The 22,954-nt window shown below is 52.5% G+C and overlaps 1 protein-coding gene across 6 annotated transcripts in view; it reads right to left on the bottom strand.

Moving 5' to 3' along the window:
* Window positions 1–22,954, bottom strand: part of LOC144177714 (putative peptidoglycan muropeptide transporter SLC46) — a 101,830-nt gene that overhangs the window by 64,553 nt on the left and 14,323 nt on the right. For 4 of the 6 annotated variants that reach the window (XM_077705288.1, XM_077705289.1, XM_077705287.1 and 1 more), the window contains 2 exons: window positions 21,501–21,784; window positions 16,728–17,362 (listed from right to left, as the gene is read on the bottom strand). In XM_077705288.1, the coding sequence (XP_077561414.1) occupies window positions 16,728–17,362; window positions 21,501–21,784 (919 nt within the window). Of the gene's footprint in view, window positions 1–16,727; window positions 17,363–21,500; window positions 22,828–22,954 lie in introns of those variants that run through there. The other 2 variants (XM_077705284.1, XM_077705285.1) reach the window with 2 other exon arrangements.

The raw sequence follows: 22,954 nt of genomic DNA, 5'->3' as shown, positions 1-22,954 counted from the left end.
TTTCGAAAAAACTGTCGTTTTGAGGGGGGTGCAACTTATACAAAGGTGTGACTTATAGACCGGGAAATACAGTACTGTATTTACTCGAATCTAAGCTGATGCTTTTTTCTAAAAAGTCAGTTACGAAAGTTGGGGGTTGCTTAGATTCGAGGATGCGGCTCTTTTGTCACCGCTAGACACTCAGCGCCATTTCGAGGCCACAGGCTTGCAGTAGAGTGAACCAGAAGCAGCTTCTTCTGGTACACTGGTGGGTCTATTCGTTTCACGTGCACCACGTGGACCAGTTCAGGTGGTGCAGCACTTTGCGGTTCGTTTCAGTGGCGCAGCTCGTAGCACCTGAACAGTGCCGTTCGATTCACCGGTGGTGCCGACGGGTGCAGGACGAGTTCACGGCTTTGCCTGCACTCCCTGCCGAGGAGGTGCAGAAGCAGACGACAAAAGTGCAGGGCTGGTTCCGTCAATTATGCAGGATGGCGGAACCCACTGGGCTGAATCGAATGCACCCTATTTGCAGGCTCCATTTTGCTTGTTTGGACGTTGTGAATCCAGCTCTGGGCGTTGCATGCTTGCTTCTTGCTTACGTCGCTGCGCGACCTCGAGAAGCTCCTCCTGTGTTTGCGCCACAAGGGCGCCCACCAAGTAGGCCACTACACTGCGGCTTTTAAGCGGAAGGCGAAGCCTTGGAGGCTGAGAGAACTTCAAACCTCCAAGCACAGCGCAACTTTAGTGTCGATGAGGAGAGCGTGTGCTGGTGGTGGAAGCAGTGGAACGAGCTTTTCAACTGCGCTTCTACCCGAATGGCCTTCACAGGGCCCAAGAAAGGTCGACACCCCAAAGTGGAGAGAGAAGAGAGAGAGAGAAAAGACTTTATTGACTAATAACGGTCCGGTGGCGCCGATGGCATCATCCGGGCCAGCCCTAGGAGCTTCAGGTCAGGCGTCCGGCGCTCGGCCCCAAGGGGCTCGCGCCGCCTACCCGCTGCCTCTCCAGGGCCTCCCGGACGCACTGGACGACTAATTTCTGGGTGTTGTAGTCTGACGAGGTGATAGCTCTTCGCACTGTCACTGGTAGCTGTCGGATGCTTGAGGGTGCGGGGTCTTGGGGTGTGCACTGTAGTATGTGGGCCAGCGTGCCGCGAGTGGCGCGGCAGACGGTACACGCGGATGTCTCGTAGATTGCGGGGGCTATGTGGCGGCCCAGTACTGGTGTGAGCACAGAGTCTGTCTGTATTTGGCGATAGAGGGTCCCCTCGCTTCGAGTGAGGTTGGGGTGTGGGGCCGGGAACCGTCTCCTGGTGTCTCGGTACCACCGTAGTATGGTGCCATAGTCTTCTAGTGGTGTAGGTAGCAAGTAGGGTGCATCTTCATGGGATCTCCGTCCGGGATTCAGGGGCATGGGGGAGAGAGAAGTCGCTGACTCTAACCGGCGGCAGCAAAGAGAAGGCGGAGTACCTGTGACGGTGGAGACAATGTGGGCGAAGGCGAGGGAGATCGCAAGCATTCGAGGCATCACGGGGACTCAATTCCAGGCCAGCAGGGGCTGGGTCACTCGCTTTATGAAGCGGCTCGGGTTCAGCCTGCAACGGTGGACATCTGTGGGCCAAAAGCTGCCCCCGGACATCGAGGATAAGCTAGTCGCATTCCAGGACTTTGTTATCAAGAAGCGACTGGAAAAGAAGTACGGACTGGGCCGACCAGAGCCCAGTGTGTTTGTGACATGCCTGTGGCCTACACCGTGCATGGACAGCACAGAAGAGGCGGAAGACGCAACTGCAGGCCATGAGAAGCAGCTCACCGGCGGGATGTTGTGATGCACGGCCGGTGGGCGAAAGCTGCCGCCTTACGTTATTTTTAAGAGGAAGATTCTTCCAGGCAGGGAAGTTTCCCCTAAGAACATCGTCGTATGATCCCACAAAGATGGCTGGATGAGCGGTGCCCTCGGTGTCGATGACAACAACGAGTGGCCATTGAACATGGTACAAGCGCCGCAGGCGTAACTAAATGCATGTTCTAGTCTCAGCCAATGCCTTTTTTCATTCGGCACAGATTTGAGGTAAGCTCTTTTTTATTTTCTGACCTTCTGAATTGCAAAGGTCGCCCTAGATTCGAGTAAATACGGTATGTTGGCTTTTTCCAGGCTTTTGGTACTTTTAAAGTCCTTAAGCATTGAGAGACTAGTTTAGCGAGCTTTTCTAGTATTATACCTGCACCCTCTTTTAGAAGGCCTCTGGTTATGCCATCGTCGCCTGCAGCTTTCCCTCTTTTCGTGCCCTTGGGTGCCTTTTCTACTTCCTCTTTCGTTACTGGTGGAACATCGCAAACAACGCTTGTGGGCTCGGTCCTTTGTCTCGCCCCAGCGTCGCTGGTGTTTAGCCTGGTGTGCAATCGCTCCACGATTTTCATTATCTCATCCGTACCGAGAGTCCATCCCGTCTCTGCCAATAGCCAGCTGCCTCCCTGTTGCCCCAGAGCTTCCCCCTTTCCCCAACGTTCCCTCGATGGACGCCATGTTGTACGCGCGAATGTCATTTGTTTACAAATTTTGGCAGCCCCGCTGGTTCAGTTTGATCCACCGTACTCGAGAATGGCATCTTCTGACGCTTCGAAATGGGCGTCTTTGTTTGCCGAGTTAGTTCTCCCGTTTGTTTCCTACATGCTGCTTTCCCATTAACCACTGCTGACTCGGTGACTGCTCTTGTTAGGCTGCCATTTGGGGTGTAAGCACTGTCCTCGTTCTGACCGTCTAAAAGCGTGACTTTGTTCCGAAGGGTCACTTTGAATTCCTGCGTCCTGTCTCTGACTGACTTGATGGTGGGTTTCTTACTTTTTACAAGCTTCCTTCTTTCCTTTTTGAGACTTAGCACTACATTGCACCCAATCGTCCCATGACCACTGCACCAAATTAGGTATGCAGGGGTGAGACAGCTTAATCAGATTTGGGAGCAGTTTTTGGAGCAGCGAAATCTCGATTTTGGAGCAGAAGAACCTTCATTTGGAGCAGAAGAACGACATTTATTATGTCATCTAAGGAGCCTAAAAAATCACATTTTTGGCGACTCCAGGAAGAAAAGTGCACTTTTTAATCTGTTTTGAACGTACATAACACCGAAACACCATTTTAATAAGGTTTTTTTTCTACTCCACTACCCTTTCACAAACCATTTTTAAATTCTGAGGCTGTATGCATGGACAGCGTGGAGCTCTGTTGGAAATATCGAATTGAGAAACTAAGCAATTGCAAACTACTTTTACTATCATGTGAATGTAGAAATTATTATTTTTCTAATCCCACACTGGCCTTTACGCACAAGTGTAGAGCCACGGCAAAAGTTGCGCAAAGCGAGGTGACAATCGTCGCACCCCACCAGCCCTCCCACTTCTACCCCCAAGGTCTACGTTCACTACAATCGTAATTTGAGCAACGTTGGCATATTTAGCCACCTCCCTCCTGGCATTAAATTTCACTTCAGATAGATGAACTATTATTACTAGCGTGCAATAACAGACCGTCTCGCTATCGAACATTGCTTGAACATTTTGCGGCGATGTAGCCTGCGCCGCCACTTCTGCAGTGTCGATCGTCCCATTCCCGCCGCTCGCAAGCTCGCTGTAAAAGGCAGCAATAACTCGGCGTTTTATAACACCGCAATGAGTCCGAAATTTCACTTCAAGCACACACCGCGCCTCACACTCAAGGCCGAAACCACGTTTCTGATGAACTCCAGTCTTCCGAGTCGCGCAACTTGTAACAACAGACCAAACAACTAAATGTAAACCCAGCCACCCTCATAACCAAAACCACGGTAGAAATCGGCGAAGAGCACTCTGCCTGAACTACGAGCAACTGCTTCGCTCGGCGGCCATGTTTCCCAATCTTCTGCACACCAAGATGACGGCGCCCCGTGATGTCGTTCCGAAGATACGGCGCTCCGAAAATTAACGTTTTTTCACCAACTTGCACAAGTAGTTTATCGCCTCAGTACACATAAGTATTTTTTCAACAGGACTTTGCAATGGTTTTGGATGGGAAGACTTCAAAATCTCACAGAATATAACATGTGCAACCCGACATTGTGACTTTCAGAAAGACTATATCGGTAAAAATTTATGCGGGTTTTTTATTAAGTGATTAATCGATTAAACCTTAACAAACAGCGTCACCTTGGGGGTGCTGGAAAATTATGCCGTCAGTAAGCATTTTTCCCCACCGAAACTGACGGGAGCGTTAATATCCTTGCTCTCAGACTGTTTCGGAGCAGTTTGGCACAATTTTCGCGTATTTCAAGCTTTTGGAGCAGCCCGGCGCAGGAAAACACATTTGTATCAGAACTGTGCAATATGCGCAGCTGTCTCACCCCTGACCATGCTTAGTATCTCCACGTCCTGTACAACACCTGGGCTGCCATTCAAAATGAAGCCAATTTCGTTTTTAAGTGCGAATGCACTTTATAAGCGACCCCAAACCATCCACCGGCGGCGTCGGCGGCGGCGTCGGCGTCCGCAGTGCTCCTCTATATTTAAAACGAAACAGCATCCGGCGCCAGGTTTCGATCCGAGGACTTTGCGGCCGCAGCGCGACGCTCTACCGACCAAGCCACGGACGCGACGGTGATATCAGTGTTAGTGACGCACTTTATATCTTTAACGCATTCAAACTACGTCGTCAGCGGCGTGCGTTGGCGACTCAGCGGCGTTATAGCGGCTTGATAACTGCGTGGTGTACACGTGATACTACAAACCCGATGGAAGAGATGGAAGAGAAGGCGGCGAGGCGGTGGGCTGCGGGGGCCGAGCGCAAGCGCCGCAAGCGGGCCGACAACCGTGCATTCGCACTTTCACATTCTCCCCCTCGGGGAAATGCGGGGGAATTTTTTGTCACGTCGGGACTTTTCCGCCTCCACTTCCTGCTCTTGCGTTTGCGGAAGAATGTGGTCAGTAGTTTGAGGTTATTTCTCTCTGCAAATCCAACCAGTGTGTCACCTTGACCGTGGCGAGTGCCTATTGCAAAATTTCCCACTGATCTTTCTCCTACTCCGTTTGCGCCTACTTTTGTGTTCAAGTCTCCGGAGACATTACAATTGTGAACTGCGCGGTTCCCATTTTCATTGCTGACTCGACATCTTTGTAGGAACTATCTACGGCCTCATCCTCATAGCTAGCTGTTGGCGCATACGCTTGTATTATCTTTAACCTGTACCACTCGTTGTGCTTGTACCGCTCGTTGTGCTTGACAACTGCAACTCTGACCCTTTCGTTGGCACTGGAGATTTATTCCACGTCACCTGCCGTCTGCCTCTGGATCGAAAATCCCCCTCATGCTCCTTCCTTTCCCGAGGGTCCCTGATAGCACAGAATGTGCCCGCTAGTCAGTACTCTGAAGCCTTCTGCTGTTCTTCTAACCTCACTTAGCCCGATAATATCCCACTTAACGTCTGAGAGTTCCTCTCAGGCCGTACAGCTAAGCTGCCTCTGGTAGAGACGGTTCGTCCGTTGAACGGTGAGTGTTAAGTGATGCCTCCCAGAAATTTTGGCAGCGATCAGAGGGCGGAATCACATCAACAATTGATTTTAACTGCGCCAGCCACGAGCTACCACAAATCGGCAGCACTAGCAAAATCGCTATCGGCATGATGAAAACCCTTCCGGCGTTTCTGGCTGGTTCGGGGAACGCCATATATTTTCAGACTCCAAAAGTTCGGACTTTCTGGATATTCCCACTTTCCCGAGGAACCGCCAGTTGTCCCGTAGGGGGAATGTACATGAACAACAGATATTTCAGGCAAAATAAAGCCAAAAGATAGATTTTTTGGACAAAGTTTTCCACGACAGAGCCACGATGCAACTCCAGGACAATGCCATTTTAAATCTTAAGCCACCTGGCTAGCTTCAGATTGGCTTGACTGCCGCTGGGGGTAACGAACTTGATCTTAGAGGCCATAGTTTTGCATGTAGTCTGCGGCGGAAGCAATCTCGATTGATTGTAGGGTTTAACGCGCCAACGCAACGCAGGCGATGAGGCGCGCCGTAGTGGAGGGCTCCGGATTAATTTTGACCACCTGGGGATCTTTAACGTGCGCCGAAATCTCATACACACGGGCATTTTTGCTTTTCGCCTCCATCAGAAAAGCAACCGCCGCGGCCGGGAATCGAACCCGCGACCTCGTGCTCAGCAGCGCAACGCCTTAGCCACTGAGCCACCGCGGCGGGTGGCGGAAGCAATCTCAAAACCTGGAAATGGGACATACATGGCCAGCTTTTCCTTTTGTAGACAACCCAGCTGAATGCAGACACTTGCGCAGCTGTGGCATGAATTTTCCAACTGCCACTACATTTCACGAGTTTGCTGCAGCAGACAGCAACATGGTGTTGTGCGTGGATCTAATGGACAAAGAGATCGTGCGCCAAGTGACCTCACTGCTGCAAGGCGACTCTGACGAAGACACCCCCGACTGCCCGCAACCGTCGACGCAAGATATTGCCAACGCTCTGCCGTTGTTGTCCATTGTTTACGAAAAAACCGTGATGCCTGCAAAGACACGAAGGAAGAATTTAAGGCAAGGAACCATTCACGAATTCTTCAGTCCTATTCAAATGAAATAAAGTTTGCCTTTGCAACTCCCGGATTTTTCGGGCTGCTCCATTATTCGGATTGTTTTTTGTTACCCTCCAGGTCCAAAAAAATCGGTCGGCAACTGCAGTTGCTTTGGGAACTGGAAACGGTCGCCTGCGCTGCTGCTGTCGGTGGCCTCGTTCCGGCAGAAGGCGTGGCTGTGATGCCCATGATGCCTCTGCGAGCAAGGCTTGTAAACTTCCCGCATTTTTGACGCCTTTGCTCTTCAGTTTGTGGCTGGCGCATGGTGTTCCCCAGCACTGGTGCCGAACACTGTGTAGTGTCTTGGCAGGGCGGCCTGTGCGCACCGTTGAGCTCGCCAAAGTTCTGCTATGGCAAGCTCACGGAATGCGAAGTACGGTTGCCGGAGGAGCTGCAGTACAAGTGGAGTGGAAACGATTCCGCAGTTTTAGAATAGGGGAACTCGACGTTGGGGGGACCCCCAAGAAATTATGGGAACCCAAACGCAACGCTCTCTCCTGAGCGGCAAGTTTTAGAAGTCCCCAACAACCTGCAACCAGCTTGCGTTGCTAGAGTCGGCTTGGGTGATGGAACCTTTAGGCTTAGCATTGTGGCGGATATATTTGACAGCTGCTACCTGCGCAACTGCGAACGGCAGTCCCTAACACTTTCTACCACACCATCATCCCCTTTCTCCGGTGGCCTGTTTGGACTCTTCCGCGCAGGTAGTGCCATCCTCCGAGAGCTCGCTGTGCCACGTGCCATTGTGCCCACTCAGACCGTCGAACCTCCACGGCCACTCAGTGTAGGCTTGGCATCGTGGCTAGGGGTGCGCGAATAATTCGATTTTTCGAATAGTCGAGTCAAGTTTCCGAACGTTTCCTAACTTTGCGAAAGCGAGAGATGTCGGCGCACGCTAACGCACTGCTGCTACACCGTCTACTCGGCAAGTTTCATCCTAATTGCGCTTTCGACGAGCGTGCCTTGAAGAGGCCGTAAATTTTATCCCGCTGCACGGAGTAATCTGCGATTGCGTCGATAAGATCTTTTTTTCGAGCCGTCGCCGTCAACTCTGGCCACCATTTTGAATCGTGCGACCGGATGTTTACATGTTAGGGCAGCTTCCGATACAGACCACTGCCATTGTGACAGCGGTTCGGTTAATTTAAAATGAAAAGCAGTTCTGGCTGTTTTTAATGCAGTCGGTGTATGCTTAATGCGTGTTTACTTGTTTTCCAGACCCCAGTGGGCGGCGCAGGAGGCTCGCCCCCCACGGCGGCTGCAGCGCGAGCTCTCCTTCCGCTTCACGCTGCTCATGTGCTTCCGAAGAAGTGCCTTGTCGTGGTCCATGATTGCTTTCAAAGTGCTCACTTTTGAGTTACGAGGCTCGGTATAGTCGTTGCCTATGACTGTAGTACAGCAACTCCACTGCAAGTCATTTTTTTTTCCCCAAATGCGTATCGTGCCCGCTCCGGATTCCTGGAGTACCGCCAATGCGAGTTAAAAAGTGCGTTCTCCAGGTTGAAAAAGAATGTCATTTCTCCCGAACATGCGAAGTAGCTTCTGCTTTTGCACAAAAACCTATAAAAAATCGAGGCCTGTAAAGAAATTGATATTCGATATTCGGCTTTTTTTTCCGAATTCGATTCTATATTCGATTCGAAAGTTACTATTTGGCATTCGCTGTGGGCTTACTGGGTCTAGCTACGGGGTAGCAAACGACCCCGGCTAGCTTCGTTAGAGACGTTGAGCGACGATGTCAGCTCGACGGTCCCTTGTGGGCCTAAGCGGGGTTCAGGGTGTTCCCCATTCGCCCGGAAATGACCCATCCAAAATGCCCCAGAGAGGTACGCGGCGTCCACAAGGGAGACGCCGCGACAGGTTCGACTCACCGACACAGGCGACGACAGGCTCCAAGGGGCCGGGACGAACCAAGGGGGTTTATTGGCCCAGTTGTACAGTGCATAATAATGCCAAGGCCGGGTTAAGAACTACACTGTACCGACGCGCGTCCGATCAGGGCCAAACAGCGCCCGACCGGCCGGCGCGGCGGGGGGGAGACGAGCCAGCCGGGGGCATGGAGCGCCCCGGTATCCGACTCCCTTCTCCTGGACGTGGGCGGCGAGGGTGCGATACGAGCCGCGACCCCTCGCGTTCCCTATACCCTATCCTCCATCTCCTCTCTGAGTCCCTGGAGCCAGAGAGGCATCCAGAGAGCTCGCGAGAGAGCCCACCGAGACCCGAGAGCCGAGAGACCGCGAAACGGGCGCGTCCGGTTTTAAGGCGCTGAGGAGAGGAGGCAGGTTCCCGGGCGAGGAGGACCGACAGCGGCGGCGGGACAGTCGGTGCCCGCCGGCGCGTCGGCCCGCGAGGTTGACGTCACGTGCGCGGGAAAGCGCGCTCGTTCGAACATCGCGCTCGCGGGAGGAGGAAAGGGGATCAAGCGGATTCCCCACATCGCACACCCCCAATCGCGGCACATATCTGATCGCCGCTTTTAAAATAAGTGCTGAGAACCATCCCTAGCACAATTTTCACCACACTAATATCTGCTTTCTTGCACATGGAACTTCTTTTTAGCAATCAGATTGATTCGGGAAAGCGGCCACAAGTGGTTGCTGCCGTGGTCTGCGCCAGTTCGAGTCGCAGCGATTTTAGAAAAAAACTGGGTGGCAGCGACTCACCCGAGTCTGACGATTCAGACATGTCGACTTCGTGGGCGGGTGCAGACCGTGTGCAATCGTAGCAGACGATGCGGCAAACGTCTCTGACGTTACAGGTTTTTGATTGACGTTAACACCGGCAGTTTTTGTGGCCACAAAATGGTGACAAAAATGCCGCCCCGCCTGTATTTGTATGGCCACTTGGAACGTGGAGACATTTTAAACTGAATAAATGTGTTATAATTCTATGCTGGCGGCTGACCGCGTTAGGTTCTATTTTTATACCGTATTTACTCGCGTAATGAACCCACTTTTTTTCTGGAAAATTCAGCATGAGTCTGGGGGGAGGGTTCATTATGCAGGAAAAAAAATGCAAGAGATTTTTTAAAGTTGAAATTTCATACAACAAAGTTGCTAGAGAAGCGCTGTCAGAGCCTTACCATTTTCGTAAAAACACGTAGGTAATTATGTAATGAAACTTATATTTCATTCGCAACTCGCCATCGTCCCCCTTTGCCATGGAGCTTCCCTCCTCAGTAAACTCGCTTGCGGCTGCACTTTTGTTGTCGGCACCGTCTTCCGTGTCGTCAAGGCACTCCAAAATTTCTTTTCCGACACCGGCAAACTTCCTTTGGGGCAACAAAACACACGGCGACCCCTGTTCACCGCCCAAAAACTTCTCGTTTTCACCCGTAGCCTCCATGCACTGGGTCAACACTGAAGTGCCACGCAGCTGCGCCATCTCCATGCGCAACGCATGCTCCACCACCGTAGTTTAAAATGCGCGCAGCAGGACCACAAAAAAAGGTTGGAACACAGCTGAACAAAACCACGGAGCGTAATGACGAAGTCGCAGGACAGCAAGAGCAGAGGAGTGCGAAGTACGTTTAGTGCTTTGTTCACACGCTGGCGGAACCAGCCTAAACATCAAATACAGTCGAATCCCGCTACAACGAAATTGACGGGACGCGCAAAAAATTTCGTTGAAGCGAAAATTCGTTGAGGCGAAATCCGCCCCAACACACCACGGAAAGGCCCGAAAAATAGCCCCGTATGTTTCCGCATCATTGGCAGCAAAAAAACAATGTTTAGAAAAAGGAGTGACGCGCAATGACGTCATGTTTATTCGGATAACAAACATAAACAATGGTTATCTGTGTTCACTGCACGCAAAGAACGTGTTGCGGAGGGGGGTGAAGAAATGCAGGCGCAAAACGTATTGCTGCACAACAAGGCGCACCCACCGAGCTGATTACTTGCAGATAGCTGCTAGGCCGTCGGAAGCACCCCTCTCGCTTGTGGCAGGAGCATGCCGTTATCTTATCCTCTGACAGGGCACGGCAGCTACTGACCTTGGCAGGCAAGACGCGCGCACTTGCATTAAACATGACCGCGCGCTCGCGACTAAGGTAAGATGATTTGGCTTCAAGACCAAACACGCAAACATGATTTTTGCTCTTGGTTATAAAAAATGGTAGAAGGAAAACGGCAAGGACAGCTGCTCACGAGTCACAACACATACATGACGGCGCCGCGCCAGCAGCGGAGCACATTCGTGCGATTTCAATTGGATACAGATTGGCTGTAGCTCCGGCTTGGCGAACCGGGCCTGTGCCTCATGTAAAGACGGCCAGCCACATCGTTATCACCATCAAACAATGGCGTCCGCCTATGAGTTTCTTTTTTGTTTTGTTTTGGGTGGCGGTGTGGGCGTACCGCGCATGTTTTTGGTGAAACTAAGCCTCCTGAATGTTTAAAAAGTTACAGATAGCTGGCGCTATGCTTATTTTATTGTAAAATAATTTTTCAAACCCAGCCCAATTCATCAAAAATTTCGTTGAAGCGAAAGCAAGCCAGACAAATGGTTCGTTGTGGCGAGGACTTTGTTGCATTGACTTCTATGGCTATCTGACGGGGAATTGGAAATATTTCATTGAAGTGGAAATTTCGATGAAGCGGACTTCGTTGTAGCGGGATTAGACTGTAGCAGGGAAGGAGTGCGGAGTACGTTTGGTGCTTTGTTTGCACGCCGCAACGTTTTTATGGCGCAAAGTTTGTTTTGCATTCAACAGGTGGCGCACCGCAAACGCGCAATTTTTAAACTGTAAGCCACGGCATTCGCGCTCACGTCTTTGGCTACTGATGAGATTTCTTTTTCTTGGAATGCATTTTTAGCACTTCTGCGCTTACTGTAGCACAATATCAAGTTACTGCGATCGCCTACAGCATCAGCAACCATGCTTTAAATAAAAACATATTCCTGCTGCATTTTTTATTCAGAGACAAAAAAGTAAATTCTCAACAAAAAAGTGGGGGGAGGGTTCATTATGTGAGTGAATACGGTAATTACTGGGCACATAGGTATTCTTTACCGCATGGAAGCAGAACGCGAGAGATTTAGTGCCAGTACTGCTTTAAAACTCCGCCCCGCAACTGCGAGGTCAAAAGAAGGCGGAGGCGCACTGGTGGGAACCCTGACTCTTAATGCGGTGGGCTCGGTGATGTTTGCCTCCCAGGCGTGCTGCCTTTCAGGCTCGCTGTGTTTCCCTGCCCAACTGGGCACATTTGCATCATACGACCAACCTGGCCACACTTGAAACAGCGAACGTTGGCACGCCGTTCGAGGCTGCTTGAGGGCTCCATCGCCAGCTGACCGCATGTGGCTCTCCATGAGCGGGTGCAGGCAACTGCAGCAGCGCCAATCCCGGGCAGGGAAGCCCAGCTGGGCGTGCGTTCGCTGGCCACCATCGACCCAGCTTGTTCTGTGCTCTGCGCGCAGGGCTGGCTGGAGGCTCTGGCCGTACCGCCCATGCGTAGCGCAACCCATACGAGTACGGGTCCAGTGCTCGGTCCCTGAGATGGAGCGTTTCTCGCTGGCTCGGTATCAATGTGGAGCCATTCTCGGCTCGTCCGCTGCCCGAAATGCTTGGCTTCAATGTTTCCACTGGAGGTGGCGGTAACCAATGCGTGCTTGCTGCCGCACCTGCAGTTCCTCAAGTACAAGGCAAAGGAGGGCTGGCATTGCCTGACGACCCAGTCGACCCGCTCCGAGCTCGGGGCCTGCGGGTCGGCAAGCTTGTAAAGCTCCTGCATCGCACGGACGTACTCGACCAGTGACAACTTTCCCCGCATCTGCGGCAGGTAATCGATGGGCAGGCATTCTTCCCTGAACATCGTTCGGAAGTCACCTATCACGCGTGCCGTACAGCCTATCATCCGGTACCACCGGGCGGCATGGTCGACCAGGGCTGTGGGCACACATCTGCGCAGCACCTCACTTTCGCTGATGCTGGTCGCCTGCTCATAACGGCTCACAGCCAGCAGAAAAGCACTGTTGCTCATCTGACCACCGTACCGGTTGCTGCCCCCTGAGAGCGGGTGAGTGCATCGCCTGCGACACCTGCTGCATGGTGCTAGTGAGGGCGTTCGCGATAGAAGCTGCATCTGCAGACATTCTTGCGCCTAGATTCGCCTGTGTGCCGACTGGCATCCGGGGCACGCTGTATAGGGCTCCAGCATCCGCGTAGACCCGGTGAACGGGGCTTGAATGCATGGCGTCACCTGACAAAGAGCGTTCGCAGAATCCGGAACCATCCAAAATTCTCGCCGCGCAAGCCGCATCTGCGGTTGCACAGGGTCTGTGGAGAAGGGGAACCCGAGCCGCTTCTGCAGCTGTGGAGGACGCCGTGGAGCCTTGCAGGGCCTCCCAAGCATGACTACAAAGGTCGGCCAACAGCGTAAAATCCGCCAACTCGTAGTCGTGTGCCATGTTCCTTCTCGATTTGATTTGATTGTAGGGCTTAACACGCCGATGCAACCCAGACGATGAGGCGCGCCGCAGTGGAGGGCTCCAATTTTCACCCCCTGGGGGTCTCTTGCTTTTCGCCTCCATCAGAAAAGCGGCCGAGAATCGAACCTCCTGCTCAGCAGCACAACGCCTTAGCCACTGAGCGACCGCAGCAGGTTCCCTGTCGGAGCTGGTGAGCCTCGATTTCCACTGAAGACGAGCCCCACGTTCGGGTGGCAAAGTGTGGGGGCCAGGGTTCTCACATCTGCCTAGCTCGCCCTTGAGACTCCGCCACGAACTGCCAACTGGTGTAGCGCCAGTGAACAGCAAGGACCGCACAAGACACAGAAATCGCCAACACCGACGTTTATTGCCACTGCCATCAGGAATGTCAAGACCACCTAGTCCGGACAAGAGGAAGGGGCGAGGGCGGAAAAAGGAAGGCCAAAAAGGAGCAACACGTACCTACGGCCACTCGGGTCCTGGCTGGTCTCCAAGAAAGCCTTTCTCCGTCGCCCAACCCCAGACCAGCCGCCGGCTCTCCGGTCAAGCTGCTCACGCGGGCGGGGGGGTTGGCCACACACCTGCTGTCGCGGCCATCTTACTGCCGCAGGGAGAGAGGGACCTCCCCCTCCCACCTCTGCAGTGGGCCGAGAGAGATGGGGAAGATGGCGCACCTCCGCAGTTCCCACACGGTCGAGAGGCGACTTTTTGGCAAATTTTTAACCGCAGCGCTGTTTATGTCAAACGTCTGTTGCAGTAGAAAACATCGCAAAGCGATGACGTCCCCTTGTGTTGCGTAGCAACCCCTGGAGCAGCTGTGCATAGCTACGCGCTCGTCTCGCTAGCCCAGGTATGGCTCCGTCGAACCTCAATGGCACCCGCCAAGCTGTGACGCTGTGACATTGCTGGGCAGCACACGGCACAAAGGCTCATGTGCAGCGGCGTTGCGCAAGCTCGCGCATGGGCTTGCGCTACGGTGGCGCCAACGCCCTCACGGGTGCGCTGTGCTCAGAGAGGTGCTAATATTTCATGCCGCCGAACGGTGACGCGCGTCGTTTCCGAGATGTACCACGCAGCTGACCACCGTTGTTGCCGCGCCCGCCGCACCTGCTTTGCCTGCGTACAGACATGTACGGACTAGTGTTTTCATGTCTGCCATTTGAATTGTTCACATCGAAGCTGTTTATGGATACAGTTCCATGCATCTCATAGAAATGCTGTTTATGGCTGAGGTTCCGTATATTGTGCACCGAACAGCCAAAAAACGCACTGTGGCAAAGCCATCATTATCACAAATGTTCAACTGAGAATGGCTAGTAACTCATGTTTTATCAAAACTTTCCAGAAAGCAATCATATGTCAACTAGCCACTGAGACAACTTCATCCTCACTCCGAGTTTCATTTACTTGTAATAAATTAGTCCACAGTAAATCAAGAACTACAGATTACAGCATTTCTATCTGCTGTTAACACGTGGCCGTTTACAGGAAGAGCGTCACCTCTTGTTTTATCAAAACTCCCAAGGAAAATTACATAACAATGGGCCACTAAGAGGACTTTAACAGCACGCTGAATTTGTTCACTCCGAATAATCAGTTATCTGAAGTTGTAGGCGTTGTTTATGATTAAGTGGTACACAAAGCGACTGTAATGGACCCTTCTCTCTTGAAACTGTCCAGCAACAAAGTACGAGACAATTGGCCGCTGAGACAGCTATATCGCGACGGTGAGTTTCATTTCCTTCACTTAATTTGTTGGTTCACTTAATAAAATTGTTTAGTGTGCACATATTTCCCGCTTGCTGGCACTACAGGGGCTTCTAAGGGAGGGAAAATGGCCAGCACGGGAAAGCTCATAGACGTTTGTCGAGCAGGATAAAACTCGAGTCCATCCAAGTTGCACCCAAGTCACTGCCATTAGCAAACGATAAAAAAAATCTACATGTACACATTCTCCATGTGTGTGTTATGTGCACTGCATACAGATGTGCCTCCACAGAGTTGACAATTTTCTGTGTCATGCGCTGCCCACACTGTGGCTTAGGTCGTGATGCCTTTAGCGGTCAGTTATAACGGCCCCACATTCATGCCGCAGGAGACATGGCGGCCGTGGAAGCAGCACCTCCACTGGCCACTCCCCCTTCCTATCGCACCGCCCCGTCTCCTGGTGGCTCATCTCCCGTACCGCCCAACTCCCCTGTGCAGGACCGTCACACACAGTCACGTCTTGTTTACACGGACACCTCCGTTCCCAGAAAAATCGTCCATAGTGACAAATCACGGTCAAAAGCACAAACATTAAGGAATAATCTCGGAAGAGGGCCAATGCTTCTTCGTTTGAGTTTTTTGCACCTAGCTGTCAAAGGGCTGCACAACGCGACTTGAGTGGAAGATCATCCATCGGCAGATCGCCCTCTACCATAGCAGCGCTGTCACATCTCGAACAGACGCTGAAAGTGTCTCACTTTTGAATTGGCCGATTCGAACCTAGGACCACCGCTTCACCGGAGCAGTCGCTCTACCAACTGAGCTAACCAGGAGGCTAGTCGTTTGTAGCGCCTTACTCCACCTTGGGGATTTCCCCTAAATCTGGTAGATTAACACCTGCCCATCGCTTCGAGTTGTTGATCAATTGGCTCTCGCGCTACAAACTGCTAGCCTCCTGGTTAGCTCAGTTGCTAGAGCGACTGCTCTGGTGAAGCGGTGGTGCCGGGTTCGAATCCTGGACCGGGACGAATTCTTCTTCAACTGCGAAGTTTCTGAGAAAGCTGTATAGCTTTCATTTGTAGCCATTTGGCTGCATTCAGCTGGACGTCAAACTTTCCTTCACAAAATGGGCGTAAAATTATGGTCTTGTTAATTCCCGTTATTGTGGCCTTGTTGTAACACGCCATCGTCACCCGTCCTAGACCAATCGGACGGCCGTCGCTTGGACATGATTCTTCTCCTGTGTAACGTCCACGTGCCGCGCAATGACCGCCTCTGCAGTGAGGCACTCGGACGATCCCAAACATCGGCCCCGACATCCCTTCGGCGACAAACGGAGGCAGTCGAATTCGGCATGCACATGAAACAACTGGCTAACGTGCAACAGAGCGGCACCCGAGTGCTCGCGAGTGGGTGCGAGGACGATGCCTGATGCGGTGCCACATGAGCCCCTTCAGCATGCTAGCACAGTCCCCGGGCATCCGAGAAAACGCACTCATCGTTCTCAAGATGGCGTAGTCTCCATAAAAAGTTCTCAGGACAATCTCTGATGCCAGGTGCCCAGTAAGCCAGCCTTTTTTAAAATAAATCTGCCTGTAACTCCCTGACCTTGCTACTAGAAGAAAAATTGAGTGTTTGTGCCTTTCTTACACAATTTACTTTACTAACCCCATCCTGTAACAGGGTCTCATGTCTGCTCCTGCCTACAACTTGGCACGTAACGACCAGAGGCACAAAGTGTGGCTTCGTAACAGTCTTGCAAAGTGCCACTTTTATTTGCTCATGCCCTAGACCTGCGATGACTGGAACCACCTCCCTGCCTCCACCGCTAGCATTCCGGAACCAACATCGCCCGAAACGGCTAATACAGCTGCTATATTAATTGTTACCCACTTCTCTCAGTACTGCCTCTGCACTTTGTGTCTCTCAATAAACAAATATTTAGACGGGTCCAATGATGTTTCCCACTCGAAGAAGGGCCTTTGCCGAGCACTCACTTTCACTGTTGAAGAGTATCAGCCACACGGAGACCATGAGCAGCAGCAGCTTGGCCCGGTTGAAGCCAGGCCGCGGCCGGAACACGGCCCGGCCGCCCGCCCGCAAATTGTCCAGCCGCATCAGGTCGCGCACCAGCTCGCGACTCGAGGTCCGCCGGAGCTGGGCGCTGAAGGGCACTGTCCAGGCCACCCAGGCCAGCATGGACAGCAGCAAGGCAGCCGAGGTGAGATACACCGGCACGTAGTCGCCGCCGTCCGCCCGGAAGACCTGGCCGCCCGCAAACAGGCCCAGCTGGAAGCCCAGGGTGAGCGCCGTCATGATGCACGCAAAGCGCACCGTCTTCAGCTCGGCGGTGGCCGTGCGCGTGCCACTGCCATACACCGCGGCGCACACGGACACCAGGCCCCCGCTGAGGCTGTTGGGCAGGGCGCACAGCACAGTGAGGTAGGGCGGGGCCCGCAGGGAGGCCGCAGTGCCGGCCGTCAGCAGGTCCTGGAGGAGGCCGCCCGCCGCAGCCGCCAGCAGAGGCCCCTTGTGGCCGTACCGGTCGCTCCAGGGGCTGACGAAGATGGACAGCAGGCCGGCCGGCAGCAGCTGGACCAGGAACAGGGCCAGGTTCAGCAGGCTGGCACTCCTGCGGGGGCAGTCGTGCATCGCAACCGCGTCAAACACACAAAGGGCAGCCCCCCAACCAGCTACGGCACCCTCTCGGCACACTCATCGCATTTCCCACCCAGGCATTTTTATGGGGGGCAACTACAGGGGAAAAATTGGCGTTCTCTCCTGGCCTGCCATTTTTTGGTGTGGCCGTCAGAGCTCTTTGGTGAGCAGTCCATCAGACGACGCATGCACAGTGCTGTCTACACTTTTACAATTCTTGAAAGAGGTTCGTACAGGCAACAAAGGCCAAAATTCAAGGGTTTTCAAGGGCCCTCAAGGACCAGAAAACACATTTTCAAGGACCCATCATAACGGTTTATTTGTAAGTACTTATAACTTCTCAAGACTGCTAAACTTAATGCACAATACGTAGAATATTTTCACTGCATCATATTTAGGAACTTACAAGACTCGTGCGAATATTCGGGTGCTTCGAATATTCAAACTAATATTACAGTATGCGAATTTGCTTCAACTCGAATTTAAAATGTCTGATATTCCGAAGTATTCGGGGTGAACGAATATCAAAACTGCGTTCAAGTTTCGGTTTCGTTAGGCAAGCCGCAGTGCCATTGACATCAGGCCTACATCTTGACTACATGTGGAGCTGAGACAAGCTCAGCCACATTCAAAGCGTTGTTTTGCACGCGATTCGTCTACACCGGCGTTGCGCGTGCGATTTTTTGACGCCCACGTTGACGATTCCGCGCACACGGCAGCTTCCGCCTCGCTCAGAAAATGGCGCGCGTCGCGCGCAGCAATGGGAGGAGCCTGATGACTTGCGCCAATGGGGAGGCGCACTCCTCGTGGTGGCAGATGCGAAGCACTCGAGCCAGCTGGCTGGCTCTGCCAGAGATGTTTAAGGCTTACCACCCCGGCAGATATTGCATGGGCGCTTTTACTAGCGGCGCGGATGATTTATTGTACCGCTTTTGCCCACATTATCAACCCCTTTACCGCACAAGCAACTTCGTGTGTCCCTTGAGCGGCATATTAGAGAGCGCTTAGAAGCAATCACTCGAGCGCCCCGCACCACTTCGCGACCGAAGCCGCCACCATGTTGTTGCGGCCGGCCGCGCCCTGCGCAGCGTGCGGGTGGTTTCGCGGTGGCGTAAACCCGCCTGTGGAGTGCGTGGCACCTGTTCGCGAGCAGAAAACAACAGCCCGGCCGTTCCTGGAGAAAGAGCAACAAAGAGGGGAGAGAGAGCCCGTATGTCGCCGTCGCTTGCTCGCTCGGCGGTCGGGCACCTCACCGGCTTGTTCGTATCACCCGCCGGGTCGCGCAGGTCCGTTCATAAGAACTGAAATTTTTCTCATTGCAAACAATCCGATTTCGCCGGGACTTATCAGAAATTCGTATTATCCTGAACTTCGTATCACCCAGAAACGTATCATCAAGATTCCACTGTATAGAACTTTTTCATGAAGGTCCTGGCAGGCCTGGAAGCTCAGTGTCTCAGTAACAAGAAGCTCAGTGACACCTTACAGCTATTCGAATTGGCTTCGAACTAAAATATTACTATTCGCACGAGCCTAGAACTTACTTATCGCACAACACTTCAGTAGGTGTTCATGGTTTATGAAAGCTCTTTCATCCTCTCGGTTATTTCTTGGCTGAGGCTTAGGAGCTCTTCCCTCTTTGTTTTAGCTGTTTTCCGGAGGCTGTTTGATTTGACAATGAGGGTAATATTCCCTGTCTCAGCAAAGGTATCTGCCGAAGACATTAGATCAGCTACCGTTGACACAAGCTTCGCCTTCTTTTTCCTCATGTTTTCAATCTCCTCCTCGACAATGCGCCTTTTCGACTGTCTTGCTCCTTCTTCTGAGATTCACGATACGCTTGATAGCAGTGCCTCGCTGCTGACACTGAGGTGCTCAACCCTTTGGTAATGGGAACTTGCGGGATACCGCCTACCTTGTAGACGGCATCACATACTATAACCCTCTGCGCGATGTAGGAGGCGTCCTTCAAGTTCTCGACAGAGACGGTTTACACTACGGTGGCCTGACTCTACGGTGGCCTGACCATGGCTAAGGTCAAGGAGGAGGTGCACCACTTTCCATAGCTCGGTGTAGGACGAACTGAACTTCAGAAGTTCTGCGAAAAACTCGTCCAGCCTGTCTGCGCTCTTATCGAACAGTCCCAGCTTGTGTTTTTCTTCTCGCAGCATCCCAGCGAGTCTCGTTGGAGACTATGCAACCTTCTGGCATCACTAAGCGCACCTTGATACCTGCTAGGCACTGCTCTGGTTTGGTGCACATCTGCGGGGGTCCAGCGAGGACAAGCCTCTCACAAGGGCCAGCCTCAGAGGCCAGCTCTTCTCGAGGATCATGCCCACTGAGGACGTCTGGCACTGCATCTTAAGGGGGCACATGAGTCCTTGAGGACTTGTTCGGCTGCGTGGCCGATATCCACCTTTTCAAGTGCACAGTGGTTGCTTGGGTCTTCACTGTTAATTTTCAACAGGCTTGTGACTGCTGTTGACGCAGACAGAACTGAAAACTTTACAAACTTTGTGAGAAGCACTTCGGCAACAGTCTCAAGGTCCTTTGCCAGAAGGAACACAAGAGGCTTGTCTGCTTGATATTCTGTCAGGAAAGGCGTTACAATCTTTGTCCCCCAAGAGCAAAATGAAGCATTGCTGGAACCAGTGGGTCAGTGCAGAAGTTGCACAAGTTCTGGAATCAGGCACATTTCAGCAGATTCACTTCCTTGCTCCTGGCAGACTCGCTGTACTTTTTCACATCAGACCACAAAAACAGGGCTCGCTCAATCACGGGGACATTTTCCCCCCCCAGCGATGGGCAACATACTTGAGGGGAAATGCTGTCTGGCCAGTCACCGCCGTGAAGTCTTCAGAGTCCTCGAACAGTGCACTCAGGCTTGACAGTCCAAGCCCCAGGGGCTGGCCGTTACCCCTGCCCTGACGGCATTGTGCAGCCCACAAGTGCCCAAATCTACCCACTGTACCCGATAGTTTTGTTGAAGATAACCCTGCAGACCTCTGAAAAACTTCAGGTTCACATTAGGTCCGTCCATAGAAATTTGCAGGACCTTTGACAGCGGTAACGGCTCCAGTGAGTTCAACAGCTTTTCTTGAATGTCATCTGCCGTTGCGTGGCCATAAAAACTGACGTGACATACCTTGTCGTGACTCTTTGAGATGAGTCCCAGTATCGGATGTGAACATCCATATGCTTTTGATGGAAAAAATCGTTAGCATACTCATCAAACAGGACGACATAACAGTCGGATTTCTCTATCTCCTGTATCTCCTGTTGCAAAGACGAAAAAAATAAGGCCCAAGACCATGGCACGCCACGTAAGCGCACTTTGTTTCCCTACAAGCGAAGGCCTTTGTGATCTCACTGTCAGTGAACATTTTTTTGAAGAGATCATTTGTGTGCGTTGAACTGTAAGAGTAGCGAGACGTCACCGCCTTTAAAGTACACAAAGTCTCCGCATCTGTCACCAATTCGTGCGCCTTGACTGCCGAGTTCAGATCCGATGGCTGTGCTGGGACCGCAGGGACGGGTCGGGCACTCGCGCATGGCACCACGTAACTCTGCCCGGAGGTGCCCCCTACTGTCTTCACGTTGCATAGTGCTTCTCACTTTGCTGGCGGCTTCTTAGCGCAGATTCGCCCATGGACGAAATGTCAAACGTTTTTCCGCACGGTCGGCATTTGGCGCGTCTCGCGCTCACCGGGTCTGACGAAACCCAGCAGCCACGACTGCTGAAAGGTGCACTTCCCGGGCATGAGGAACTTCAACTGCAACTACAACCACCATCTGCCGCGTAAAAACAAGCACAGAAGAAGCAAATGAGGCGTTGTAAGCAAAGTGCGAGCACACACAAGACGGCGACCGAAAGGCTGATTGCATAGGATTGAATGAGGACTTGGATTCGATTGACACGTTCTCGCTCCCAATGCTGCCTCATGCTTCCAAAAAACCCGCTAATTGTGTTGTCCCTTTGTTGTAATAAATTGAAACGTTCGCTGCAAACTTTTTACACTGCTTAAAACTTAAAACAGGGGAGAAAGGTTGTAAATTCCTCTAAAAAAACCGACCCTGATTACCACCAAGAACATTACGTGTCCCTGCCGCACCTGGTGACGTCGTCCTTGACGGTGCTGTTGTCCGACAGGTCCCGGCAGGCGGAGGCGTTGATGCCGTAGCGCAGCAGGCAGGCCTTGGACAGGAACAGGTCCTGGGTGATCACCAGCCGCATCGAGTACGACATGGCGTACACAAACAGGAACAGCTCCAGGTGCAGGGTGCGCGCAAACTGCAGCCAGTCCACGTGCCGCAGCGGGGGCAGCCTCTTGCCGCCCTCCACAGAGCAGGAAGCCGGCAGCACCACCTCCGGCTCTGCCCCCCCGGAATCCGTCATCTGCACCGCCGCAGGAGTGGGGGAGGAGAGGGCCTTCTGGAAGACGCGTGCCGCACACCACAGGGCAAGAGCAAGGCAGGGGGAAAATCCCAGGGCACAGGTGAAGCCAGCGGCGCCCGTGTTGCAGTCGGCCCCGGAAATTAATCGCAGCCACTGCCGTTTGGCCTCCTGCGCATGCTCTCGCTCCGTGCCACCCACACACTGTGTAGGCAGCAGCCGTAACAACCCATCCAGGCCCAACAAGAGAGAGGGCCAAATGACGCAGGGAACAGGCTCACCGGACATGGCCAAATGAGGCGACAGTAAGAGAGCACAGGCCACTGCTGCTTACCATAAACTCGGGTGACACGTCCTTCTACAGTCGAACCCCGCTACAACGAACGCCGCTTCAGCGAAATTTCCGCTTCAACGAAATATTTCCCATTCCCCATCAGCTAGCCATACAAGTTAATGCAACAAAGTCCTCGCAACAACGAACCATTTGACAGGCTTGCTTTCGCTTCAACGAAATTTTCGATGAGTTGGGCTGGGTTTGAACAATTATTTTGCAATAAAATAAGCATAGCGCCAGCTATCTGTAACTTTTTATACGTTCAGGACGCTTAGCTTCACTGAAAACATGCGCGGTGCACCCACACCGCCACCAAAAAAAAAAAAAAGAAAGCTCATAGGCGGACGCCATTGTTTGATGGTGATAACAATGTGGCTGGCCGTCTTTACACGAGGCGCAGGCCCGGTTCGCCAAGCCGGAGCTACAGCCAATCCGTATCCAGTTCAAATCGCACGAATGTGCTCCGCTGCTGGCTCGGCGCCGTCATGTATGCGTTGTGTGCAGCTGTCCTTGCCGTTTTCAAAAAGGCTGTGGCTAGCGTTCCGTCCAGACGGAACAATATACAAGTGCTAAAGTCCCGTCCAGGCGGAACGGAGCGCTGCAGGTTATCCTTCCGTCCAGACTGAATACAATCGAGAGCTTAGCGTTCCGTCCAGACGGAGCCGGCTGATTAGACGGTATGTTTCAGTTTTCAGATTTGGTACAGAGGTTGCGCCTCGGATAATTGCAGTATTGTACCGGGTTCGATTCCCCCCGGAGATGCTTCTTTTTTTTTTTTGCGTGGTTGCGCCAGTGTTTTGCAACTGATAACTTTGCGCCCACTTTACAACTGACGTGGT

Source organism: Haemaphysalis longicornis, unplaced genomic scaffold, assembly GCF_048455015.1.
Source record: "Haemaphysalis longicornis isolate Haplotype H1 unplaced genomic scaffold, Haemaphysalis longicornis Haplotype H1 scaffold_30, whole genome shotgun sequence".
NCBI classification, from domain to species: domain Eukaryota; kingdom Metazoa; phylum Arthropoda; class Arachnida; order Ixodida; family Ixodidae; genus Haemaphysalis; species Haemaphysalis longicornis.
The sequence above is the reverse complement of the archived record's forward strand: the minus strand, read 5'-3'. Positions and strand labels throughout refer to the sequence as shown.